The sequence below is a fragment of the Giraffa tippelskirchi genome, chromosome 6 (genome assembly GCF_054371585.1).
Source record: "Giraffa tippelskirchi isolate mGirTip1 chromosome 6, T2T-mGirTip1v1.2.pri, whole genome shotgun sequence".
Lineage (NCBI taxonomy): Eukaryota > Metazoa > Chordata > Mammalia > Artiodactyla > Giraffidae > Giraffa > Giraffa tippelskirchi.
Window position 1 is genome coordinate 94,424,500 of NC_137280.1, and position 12,811 is coordinate 94,437,310.

General features: G+C 47.0%; 1 protein-coding gene across 2 annotated transcripts in view; it reads left to right on the forward strand.

Annotated features, from left to right (window-relative positions):
• ACER1 (alkaline ceramidase 1) overlaps positions 1 to 12,811 on the forward strand; it is a 42,933-nt gene that overhangs the window by 25,807 nt on the left and 4,315 nt on the right. For both annotated transcript variants that reach the window (XM_081499382.1, XM_081499381.1), the window contains exons 2-3: positions 11,252 to 11,366; positions 11,453 to 11,594. In XM_081499382.1, coding sequence (XP_081355508.1) covers positions 11,252 to 11,366; positions 11,453 to 11,594 — 257 coding nt within the window. The remainder of the gene's footprint in view (positions 1 to 11,251; positions 11,367 to 11,452; positions 11,595 to 12,811) is intronic.

Genomic DNA, 12,811 nt, shown 5'->3' on the forward strand with positions numbered 1-12,811 from the left:
CAACCTTGGCATGGCTGGCCTCTGCAGTGTGCTAATAACTCCCATCTCTCTCTTCCCTGGATGCAGTGTAACCCAGGCGCAAGGCCCGTCCCTCTCTGAGCACCTAGCTGTGACTGACAGGTCCCATGAGCTCAAAACCACGCCTCCCTCTTCTGCCTTTCTTTTCCTCAACATTCACAGCAACAGCAATTTCTTTCCTTTTTTTTTTTTGGCTTCATTGCACATCTTGCATGATTATATTAATAGTTTCAGGGACCAGGGATTGAACCTGTGCCTGGCAGTGAAAGCGCCGAGTCCTAACCACTGGACCGCCAGGGAATTCCCACAGCAACAGCAATTAATTCCAGAGCACCTCTGGTATGCCAGGCCCGACAGAAACCGAGGAGGGCATGCTTCCTGCCCTCAGGGAGAGCAGATGCCATGAATAGAATAACTGCACACCTGAAACTGATGAGAATGCCCCTGCTACATTCCGGGCCCAGACTCAGTAGGTCCCCCTGGATCTCTCTTCTCCTTCGGAGAAACAGGCATCCGTGACCCCCATCCTGCTGGCCTCCTGGAGCTGACACCGGGGTAGATTGAAATGACCCCTTTATTTCCCTCTTCATCCATCAGAAACTGATGGGATCAGGCACTGTTCCAGCTCCAGGGACACAGTGGTGATCAAAGCAGACAGAAATGCCTGTTCTCATGGGGTTGGAATGGGTCCTCCCCAGTGGCTCAGCAGGTAAAGAACCTGCCTGCAATGCAGGAGACAGAGGAGATGTGGGTTCAATCTCTGGGTGGGGAAGATCTCCTGGAGGAGGAAATGGCAACCCATTCCAGTATTCTTGCCTGGAGAATCCCTTGGACGGGGGAGCCTGGTGGGCTATAGTCCATGGGGTCACAGAGAGTTGGACATGACTGAGCATGCATGCCCGGGTGGTGGGGTTGGTATCCTGGGAGATGGAAGCATTAAATGAGAGTCAAGAGTATAGGTGCCAGGTTGTGGTATGTGCTAGGGAAGAAAAATTCATTCATTCCTCCTATTCAGCAGATATTTACCAAGTGCATGCATGGTGCTCAGTCATGTCCGACTCTTTGGGACCCCATGGACTGTAGCCTGCCAGGTTCCTCTTGTCTGTGGACTTTTCCAGGCAAGAATACTGGAGTGAGTTGCCATTTCCTACATCAGAGGACTGAGTACCTATGCAACAAGGGGGCTTCTGTGGGGTGCTGGGGCTTCCCAGGTGGCTCAGTGGGTAAAGAATCTGCCTGCAATGCAGGAGATGCAACCTACTCCAGTATTTTTGCCTGGAGAATCTAAGGGACATATATATATATATATATATCTCCTCCTTGAATATATATATCCAAGGAGGATATATATATATATCCTTCCATATATATATACACACGTATACACAAAGAATATATATAGAGCATATATATATATAAAGAATACACACACACACATTTTTTTGGTCATGCCGCACTACTTGTGGGATCTTAGCTACCCCACTAGGGATCAAACCTGGAGCCCCAGCAGTGAGAATGCAGAGTCCTAACCACTGGATCACCGGGGAAATCCTTTTCCATGTTCTTTTCCATTATGGTTTATTATATAGGGTATTGAGTAGGGATCCCTGTGCTGAAAAGTAGGACCTCATTGTTTATTTTATATTCAGTAGTATGTATCTATCGGAGAAGGCAATGGCAACCCACTCCAGTACTCTTGCCTGGAAAATCCCATGGAGGGAGGAGCCTGGTAGGCTGCAGTCCATGGGGTCGCTAAGAGTCAGACAGGACTGAGCGACTTCACTTTCACTTTTCACTTTCATGCATTGGAGAAGGAAATGGCAACCCACTCCAGTGTTCTTGCCTGGAGAATCCCAGGGGCGGAGGAGCCTGGTGGACTGCCATCTATGGGGTCGCACAGAGTCGGACACGACTGAAACTATTTAGCAGCAGCAGCAACAGTATGTATTTATTAATCTTAAAAACTATAATTTATCCCTCCTGCCCCCCAGCCATGTTTCTTGATTTGATTGATTCAACAAATTCTTCTGGAGTGCCTACTGAGTGCCCAACTTTAAAAGCACTGGTGACACAGCTGAGGATAAAACAGGTGTTTTCTGTCTTCATGAAAGTCACAGTAGGTGAAGTCGTGCCTTGGAAAGAAGCACGTTTTTAAAAAATATTTATTTATTTAGGCTGCTCTGGTCTTCAGTGCTGCGCATGAGCTTTCTTTGGTTGTGATGAGCAGGGTCTGCTCTTCATTGTGGTGCACAGGCTTCTCATTGCGGTGGCTCCTCTTGTTACGGAGCACAGGCTTTATAGTGTGGACTTCAGTAGTTGTGGCTCTGGGCTCAGTAGTTGTGACTCAGATTTAGTTGCCCAGCAGCGTGTGGAATCCTCCCAGACCAGGGATCGAACCTGTGCCCCCTGCATTGGGAGTGTAGACTCTTAGCCACTGAACCACCAGGGAAGTCCAGGGGTTGTGGTTTTAGCCCAGGATGGTGGGTAAATGAGAAAGGCTGAGATGAGGTGAGGTGTTCAAGTCAATCTCCTTCCTTCCTTCCTCCCTCCTCCCTCTCCTTCTTCCTTTTCCCCATCTCTCTCCCCTTCCTCCTTCCAGCCCTAAGGAATTCAGCCACATCCACTTACCAGTTGCCCTACCAGATTTTGATGATCCAAATAGCAAAGCATTCTAGAACAATAGCTGCCCCATGGCACATTGCACAAGCGCCAGGAACATGTATGCACTATTGACACATATTCTTTTTTAAAAAAATCTTTATTTATTTGGCTGCATCAGGTCCTAGTTGTAGCATGCAGGATCTGTTAGTTGTGGCATGTGAACTCTTATTTGCCACATATAGGATCTAGTTCCCTGACCAGGGATCAAACCTGGGCCCCCTGCATTGGGAGTGCAGAGTCTTAGCCACAGGACCACCAGGGAATTCCCCTGACACATATTCTTTGCATGCACTATTCTCTGCAAAAATTTACTAGGCACCTACTTCATACCAGGCACTGTTCTAGACACTGGGGGCTGGCAGCAGTGAACAGAACTGCCAAAACCCCCTGGTCTTGCAGCACTCAGTTCTCTAATCCTCACCATGGAGCTCAGAGATATGACCTGTGGGGCTTTTTCTTAACACTTATTTGTTCATTTATTTTTGGCTGCACAGGGTCTTCGTTGCTGCTCTGGCTTTGTCTAATTGTGACAAGTGGGGGCTACTCATTGCAGTGTGCAGGGATCTCATTGCAGTGGCTTCTCTTACTGTGGAGCAGTCAGTTCTAGGGCATGTGGATTCAGTAGCTGTGGCGCACAAGTTGAGTTGCTCCTCAGCATGTGGGATCTTCCTGGACCAGGGATTGAACCCCTGTACTGATAGGCAGATTCTTAACCACTGGACTACCAGGGAAGTCCCAAGGCCTACATTTTATAGAGGAGGAAAATGAGGCACAGAATAACGCCCAAACTCTGACTGGATACCTGGTAAAGGGAGGAACTTTGGGTTTTTTTTATTTCTTTTTTGGCGATGCCATGTGGCATGCAGAATCTTAGTCCCCTGTCCAGGAATCAAACCCATGCCCCTTACAGTGGGAGTGTGGAGTTTTAACCATTGGACCACCAGGGAAGTCCCAGGGACTTTGTTTCAGACACTGGCAATATTCTTGAAGGGAGGGTTCCCTGATGGCTCAGATGGTAAAAAAAAAAAAAATCCGCCTGCTAATGCAGGAGACTGGAGAAGACTCTTGAGAGTCCCTTGGACTGCAAGATCAAACCAGCAAATCCTAAAGGAAATCAACCCTGAATATTCACTGAAAGGACTGATGCTGAAGCTGAAGCTCCAATAATTTGGGCACCTGATGTGAAGAGCCAACTCATTGGAAAAGATCCTGATGCTGGGAAAGAGGGAAGGCAAGAGGAGAAGGGGGTTGACAGAGGATGAGATGGTTGGATGGCATCACCAACTCAATCGACATGAGTTAGAGCAAATTCTGGGAGACAGTGAAGGACAGGGGAGCCTGGCATGCTGCAGTCCATGGGGTCAAAGAAAGTCAGACACAACTTAGTGACTGAACAACAACAACGTCCTTGAGCACACAGATGGTACTGAAGGGGTGGATGATTGTTGAGCAAGTGAATGAGTGAATGAATGACTGAACTGAGGTGAAGTCACCTTCTGGGGCCGGGACCCAAGCAGTTCAGCTCACGTGCGTGAGAGCTCAGGACTGGCCATAATCTCGGGCAGGTGCCTCGCCCAGCTCTTGGATTCTGGGTGGGGCCGGTGATTGGGAAACTTGGGCTCTGATTCTATCAAAAACTCCCCAGCCAGCTGGGGCTTATTAGTCACAGGCACCGCCCGTCACTGTGTCCTCATTCTACACACTCAAGGACATTCAGAACCCCTGCCTTCATTCAGCAGGCAGCTGAGCTTGGAGCATCCATACCAATAATAAGCCTGCTATTATTATCTCCTTCACAATAACAAGAGCAGCAGCAGCCTTTACTATTTCTTGAGCTGAAACCATGTCCCCAGCAAGGTAGCTTTTCAATGCCTGCCCTCATGCACCCCTCATCCCTTGCCAACAGCCTTCGAGGTAGCATTGCTGTTGTTGTTGTTCTTGTCCAGTCACTCATCATGTCCAAATCTTTGTGACCCCATGGATTGCAGGCTCCTCTGTCCTTCACCATCTCCTGGAGCTTGCTCAAACACATGTCCATTGAGTCAGTGATGCCATCCAACCATCGCATCCTTTGTTGTCCCCTTCTCCTCCTGCCTTCAGTCTTTCCCAGCATCAGGGTTTTTTCCAATGAGTCAGCTCTTTGTATCAGGTGGCTAAAGTATTGGAGCTTCCTCTTCCGTAGAAGTCCTTCCAATAAATGTTCAGGGTTGATTTCCTTTAGGATTGACTCATTTGATCTCCTTTCTGTCCAAGAGACTCTCAAGAGTTTTCTCCCAACACCACAGTTCAAAAGCATCCGTTCTTCAGCACTCAGTCTTCTTTATGCTCCAACTCTCACATCTGTACGTGACTACTGGAAAAACCATAGCTTTGACTATTCAGACCTTTGTCAGCAAAGTAATGTCTCTGCTTTTTAATACACTGTCTAGGTTTACAGTAAAATAGGAGAGGATCATCAAAACCTAAACAGCATTGATGATCCTCTCCTATTTTGCTGGTGCATGAAAGGGGGACTCAGAGAAATTAGATGACACATCCAGGAAACAGGGGCACCCCCCTTTAGTCATCACCACACATCTAGTCCTCTTGTTTTTCTTTAAATTTTTTTTAAAAATTTTATTTATTTGTTTGGCTGCACTGGGTCTTAGTTGCGTCTTGTGAGATCTTCAGCTGTGGCATGTGGGATCGAATTCCCTGACCAAGGATGGAACCCGGGCCCCCTAGCATTGGGAGCGCAGACTCATAGCCACTGGACCACCAGGGAACTCCCATCCTATCTTTCAAAGCACGGGGTAAAAGCAAACTTCAGAGCTGTGCAACCTCGGAGAAATCACTCCATCTCTCTGAGACTTAGGTTCCTCATTGCCAAACAGGATCTAGAAAGCCTGGCCTTGATGGGTGTGTGGGGATTAAGAACAACCTGTAAAGTCACATGCTCAAAAGATTAGAAAGTAACAGTTATAGCGCCTTCTATTCAGAGCTTTATAGATGCAAGACCCTTTGCCAAGTATTTTTTAAAATTCATTACTTTTTTTGACTGAGCTGGGTCTTTGTTGCACTGCCCAGGCCTTCTCTAAATGTGGCATGTGTGGGCATCTCTTGTTGGGGAGCATGGGCTCTAGGTATGTGGGCTCAGTTAACTTGGTGCCACTCCATCTTAGTTGCCCCTCAGCATGTGGGATCTTCAAGGACCAGGGATTGAACCCATGTCCTCTGCATTGGCAGGTGGATTCTTAATCACTGGGCCACCAGGGACGTCCTTGCCAAGTGTTTTCCCATGTGTGACAGGTAACTCCATTTGAACTGTTTTGAGAGCCAGTCAATAGGAGATCACTCTCCTCTTTCACCTTCATCAAGAAGCTGTTTAGGGATTCCCTGGTGGCTCAGTGGTGAAGAATTCCCTTGCCAATGCAGGAGACACAGGTTCGATCCCTGATCTGGGAAGATCCCACATGCCTGGGAGCAATTGAGCCAGTGCGCAACAACTATTGAGCCTGTTGTGCTCTAGACCCTGAAAGCCCACATGCCACAATTACTGAAGCCCATGCTTGGAGCCCTTGCTTTGCAATAAGAGAAGCCACTGCAATGAGAAGCCCATGCACCACAACTAGAGAAAGAGCCCAGAAGCAGCAACAAAGATCCAGCACAGCCATACATAAATACATAATTTTTTTGAAAAAGAAGCTGTTTAGTTCTTCTTCAGTTTTTGACATCAGAATAGTATTATCTGCATATCTGAGGTTGTTGATACTTCTCCCATCAGTCTTGATTCCAGCTTGTGATTCGTCCAGCCCAGCATTTTGCATGGTGAAATCTGCATAGAGGTTAAATAAGCAGGGTGACAATATACAGTCTTGTCATACTCCTTCCCCAACTTTGAACCAGTCAGTTGTTCCATGTAAGGTTGTAACTATTGCTTCTTGACCCACATACAGTTTTCTCAGGAGATGGGTAAAGTGGTCTGGTATTTCCATCTCTTTAAGAATTTTGCGTTTGTTGTGATCCACACAAAGGCTTTTGCATAGTCAGTGAAGCAGAAGTAGATATTTTGGTATTCCCTTGCTTTCTCTATGATCCAACAGATGTTGGCAATTTGATTTCTGGTTCCTCTGCCTCTTCTAAACCTAAATTGTACATGTGGAAGTTCTAGGTTCATGTATTGCTGAAACCTAGCTCAAAGGATTTTGGGCATAACCTTGCTAGCATGTGAAATGAGTGCAATTGTACAGTTGTTTGAACATTCTTTGGCATTACTCTTCTTTGGGATTGGAATAAAAACTGACCTTTTCCAGTCCTGTGGCCACTGCTGAGTTTTCCAAATTTGCTGACATTCTAAGTGCAGCACTTTAACCCAGCATATTTTAGGATTTAAAATAGCTCACCTGGAGTTCCATCACCTCCACTAACTTCATAGTAATGCTTCCTAAGGCCCACTTGCTTCACACTGTAGAATGTTTGACTCCACACCATCATGGTTATCTGGGTCATTAATTAAGACTTTTTTGTACTGTATTCTGGCTCCTGAGGTTATAATGGAGATGGGGGAAGCCACAATCCCTATTCTCAAGACTAGATGTAGCAGGAGACCCAGATCGTTCTAGAACAGTGAGACTAGGGTCAGGAACATGGGACTGCATGGGACACAAAGGAAGAGCACCCTGACCCTGCCTTGTGGGCTTCAGGAGGCTTTAGGAAGAGAGCAATCCCCAGGCTAAATACAAAACAGTTGGGCTGGCAAAGAGGGCTACATGGGAATGAGAGCCTTACAGGCAGTGGGAAGAGTCTGTGCAAACTTCAGGAGGTAAGAAGTAAAGTATGACTCCTTTGGAGGAGCTGAGTTATTCTTTCCACCTGGATTGTACAGTTGAAGGTGGAGAAAGGTACTTATGGAGGGAATGTATAAGCCAAGTTAAAGAATCTAGATTTGATATATGGGAATCACAGATGTGTTCTAACTGGAGGCTTAAGAGTTTGGGAGGCTGGATAGCTCAGCATCTTCAGGCATGCTTGGTTTCCCCAAGGGCTGGCATTTGGCTGAAGATGGAGGGGACATCAGATTTGTGTGGGGTTTTTGCCCATTCAGTATCCATGGCTCCGTTTCCCCTTCATCAACCACCTGGTTATGGTCTCAGTGGGATGATCACTCAAAGTAGTCTCCTCCAAGGATCAGATGTGGCCCAGGCTACACGCTTTAGACTTTTTTTGTTTTTAATTTGGCTATGTCAGGTCTTAGTGGTAGTGTGTGGGATCTTCCGTTGCAGCTCCTGGACTCTACGGTTGTGATGCATGGGCTCAATGGTTGTGGCACACGGGCTTAGTTGCTGTGTGGCATGTGGGATCTTAGTTTCCCAATCAGGAATCAAACCTGCTTCCCCTGCATTGCAAGGTAGATTCTTAACCACTGGACCACCAGGGATGTCCCCACTCTCCAGAATTTGAAGTTTGGGCTTGCACAGAAGGACTGAACACACTAGTTTTCGTTCATACCCCAAATTACCCCCTGGAGAGATTGTCTATTAAAGGGCCAAAGCTGTTCTGGTTTCTGGTTTTCTTGTCCTCTGCAATTCCTTTAATTATTGAGCTCCTTGTAACAAATGAATGAATGAACAAATACATGAATAAATAATTTGGTCAACTAAATAAATAACCACACACACACACAATTGATATTTATAGTCTAAGTTCACCAGAATCATTTTCTGTTGCTTGCTACAAAAGAACCCTAGCTAATATACCACTGGTGATGGATTCATGAGTCTCAGCCTGTAGAGAGCTACCTTACCACTCCTTGGCATATATCTGGAAAAGATGAAGACACTAATTCAAAAAGATGCATGCCCCTCTGTGTTCATAGCAGCATTGTTACAATAGCCAAGACATGGAGACAACCTAAATGTCCTTTGACAGATGAATGCCTAAAGAAGGTGTGGAACATATATACAATGGAATACTACTCAGTCATAAAAACAAATGAAACAGGACTTCCCTGGTGGTCCAGTGGTTAAGAGTCTGCCTGCCAATGCAGGGGATGTGGGTTCGACCCCTGATCAGGGAACTAAGATCCCTCATGCCATGGCACAGCTAAGCCCGTGTGCTGCAACTACTAAAGTCTCCACACACCTAGAGCCTGTGCTCAGCAACAAGAGAAGCCACTGCAACGAGAAACTTGTGCACTGTATTGAAGAGTAGTCCCTATTCACTACAACTAGCCCCCATTGCACATAGCACTGGAGACCCAGCACAGCCATAAATAAATAAAATTTTTAAAAAAGAATGAAACTTTGCCATTTGCAGCAACATGGATGGACCTAGAGATTATCATACTAAGTGAAGTAAGTCAGACAGAGACAAATATCATGATGTCACTTACATGTGGAGTCTAAAAAATAAAACAAGTGAATTTATTTACAAAACACTCACAAAGAAAACAAACTTATGGTTACCAAAGAGGATGGATACACCGAGGGCTTGGGATTAACAGATACAAACTACCATATATAAAATAGATAAATAACACACACAGGAAATCACATTCAGAATTTTGTAATTACCTATAATAGAAAAGAATCTGAAAAAGAACAAATATATGTATAACTGAATCACTTTGCTGTACATCTGAATTTAACACAACATTGTAAATAAGCTATACTTCAATTAAAAAAAAAAGCTAACTTAAGCAAAAACCAAAACAAAGAAACAAGAGGGGGAAAGAGAGAATATTGGAAAGATAGTGAGATGTACTAAAAAATGGAAAGATGAGTTGTTTTAGGAAGGCTGGGACCCACAGTAGGTGTGCAGGATTCAGCAGATGTGCAAATGCTGTCCTCAAGCATTCGCTTTTTTTTTTTCTCAACCTTGTCTTCTCATGGGTGGCAAAATGGTTGCCACATCTTAAACATCACAACAATATCCCAGGGCCTCTGTAGAGAGTTGCCAATGATGCAGCTCGATCTTGGTGACTCCCAGGCTTTGTGCCTGCTCTAAGTTTCAAATTCCTAAAAGAGAAAGTCTGATATCCTGCTTTGGCATGGTTATCTATTCCAGTAGGGTAGGGTCTCGTGATATAGACAGGGCAAGTTGGGGAGGAGGGGGATCTCTGTGTTCTAGGATAGCTGCTGTGAACTGGGTGGCCCTCCTGGAGATGTGTTTGACCTTGTCCATTGACAAACATCAGAGACCTTGGCATGGAAAACAAGGACATAGGTGGGACCGTGGGCTGGGAAACCAGTTTGCCAAGGCTGGGTTCTTAAATGGTGACCTTTGAGCTGATGCCATCATTGTCCCAGGAGAGCTTTGGGTTCTCCTGAAATCAGGAGGGCTCCTGTCTTGGGAACCTGTACAGGTGACCAGGACCCAGGGTAGTAGATGCTGACCTTGTATCAGGTGAATGATTTTCCCCATACCCACCACTGTGCCCTGTTTTTCTTTTTGGCTGCTTCAGGTCTTAGTTGCAGCATGAGGAATCTTTAGTTGTGGCAAGTGGAATCCAGTTCCCTGATCAAGAATAGAACTCGGACCCCCTGCATTGGGAACGCAGAGTCTTAGCCATTGGACCACTAGAGAAGTCCCTGCTCCCTGTATTTCTTTCCTTTTTTAGTACTTATTTATTTGGCTGAATTGAGTCTTAGTCACAGTCTTAGTTCTGGCATGCAGGATCTTTTGTTGAAGCATATGCACTCTCTAGTTGTGGTGTGCAGGCTCAGCAGATGTGGGGGCTTAATTGCATGTGGGATTTGAGTTCCATGACTGGGAATTGAACCCATGTCCCCTGTATTGCAAGTGAAAGTGTTAATTGCTCAGTCCCGTCTGATTCTTTCACAACTCCATGGACTATAGCATGACAGGTTCCTCTGTCCATGAAATTCTCCAGGCAAGGATACTGGAGTGGGTAGCCATTCCCTTCTCCAGGGGATCTTCCCGACCCAGGGATCGAACCCAGGTCTCCTGTAGTGCAGGTAGATTCTTTACCAGGGAAATCCCCTGCATTGCAAGGTGGATTCTTAACCACTGGACTGCCAGGGAGGTCCTTTCAGGCTATTTTTTTGAAGTGAGTCACTAGGGTATTATATTGTCTTTCCTCGTCTACAAGGCTAAGGCCAGTTCATGACCACTATGTTTGCATTTCAGTCCATAGGAAGTAGAGAGCAAGCCCCAAGCAGCTTCTCAAGAACTGACCTGGAAGTTATATTGATAGATTCATTTACAGTCCTATCTCATGGGCTAGAGCAGGTCACAAGACCATGGTGAGCTTCAAGGAAGGCTGGGGAATGTAGTCTTTAGTTGAGTAGTTGAATGTCCAGCACAAACTTGGGGGATGGTGGTGCCGAAAGGAAAATGTTAGTAGATAGTCTTCACCATGTGCATTGAATGAATTAATGAGCCCACAGAGTAAGGGATGGAGTAATGGATCTACCAATGAGTGGTTGACTGGTCAGCTGAAAGATGGATAGACCCTGGGTCGGTTAACTGCCTGAAAGATGGCTGCTGACCAGTTGGGTAGTAACTGAGGGCAACCATGCTCGGCCTCCCCTGTCTGACAACCCCTCACCATGTTTTCCCCCTCCTTCTCCAGTTCAGCAATGTCACCTTCTTCATCTTTGGGCCCCTCATGACATTTCTGATGCGCCCGTATATCCAGAAACGCTCCCGCTACATTTATGTGCCCTTCATTCTCTTCACAGTCACAGGTAGGTGGGGACATTGGGACAGTGGCGGGGGTGGGAGGGCAAGAGGGACAACACCCTTGACCCCCTGCCTTTGTCTCTCCCTCCAGGACTGTTCTCCATGTACTTTCACATGACGCTCAGCTTCCTGGGCCAGATGCTGGATGAGATCGCTATCCTGTGGCTGCTGGCCAGCGGCTACAGCATATGGTTGCCCCGCTGCTATTTCCCCGCCTTCCTAGGGCAGGACAGGTAGGGCAGGGGCTGGCCCTCTGTCAGTCCTACTGTAGCCCACCTATCCTCCAGGCCCTCTTTGGAGTCCCTCCCCTCAACACCCCAGGACTTTTTCCCGACCCTGCCTGACCTAAGAAGACTTCCAGGCACCCCTCTTCTGAGCATACTTGGGACTCCTGGAAGTCCTCCCCTTCTTGTTGTTCAGTCACTCAGTCATTTCTGCCTCTTTGTGACCCCATGGACTGCAGCCCCCAGGCTTCCCTGACTTTCACCATCTCCTGGGGTTTGCTCAAACTCACGTCCTTTAAGTTGGTGATGCCATCCAACCATCTCATCCTCTGTTGTCCCCTTACCCACCTGCTTATTCTTCCTCTTATCCCACCTGGAGAGCTGAGACCTTCTCCAGGGCCTTTCTGAGGCTACTTTGGGATCCCAGGTGTGTGCGTGCTCAATCACGTCTGACTCTTTGCGACCCTATGGACTGTAGCCCACCAGGCTCCTCTGTCCATGGGATTCTCCAGGCAAGAATACTGGAGTGGGTTGCTATTTCCTTCTCCAGGGCATCCCAGGACCCCATGCCTAAGCTTACCTGGGGCCCAAGACCTCTTTCCTGAGTCTGTCACCTGGTCTCTCTGGCATCTTTCATTGGATCTTCTTGGACCCCCTTTTTGTTGACTTGAGACCCATCTGAATCTCTATCCTGACCCAACTTGACCCACTTGAGCCTTCCAGGCTGTTGTTGCTCTTTAGTCACTCAGTTGTGTCCAACTCTTTGCGACCTTATGGACTGTAGCCCACCAGGCTCCTCTGTCCAAGGGATTATCCAGGCAAGAATATTGGAGTGGGTTGCCATTTCCTTCTCCAGGGGATCTTCCTGACCTAGGGGTGGAACCCAGGTCTCCTCCATTGGCAGGTGGGTTCTTTACCACTGAGCCAGGGAAAGCCCAAGCCTTCAGGACCTCTCTCCTAATAGTTTCTGGGACCCCTGGTGCTCCTTACTTAATCCCACTGGGCTCACCTGAGACTCTTGCCTAAATTTACGTGGGCCTTGGGACCCTCATCTGACCTGTTTTAGTGAGCCCCCCTGGGAGTCTTAAGACCTTTTTCTGAGCTCAGTCAGGCTTCTCAGAACCCCTTCCTTTTTCTCATCCATCTCAGCTGTGAGATTTCCATGTGACTACCCAAACCCCATAGAAATACCCATCAACCACCCTCCCCCTGCCTGCCCCCGCCAC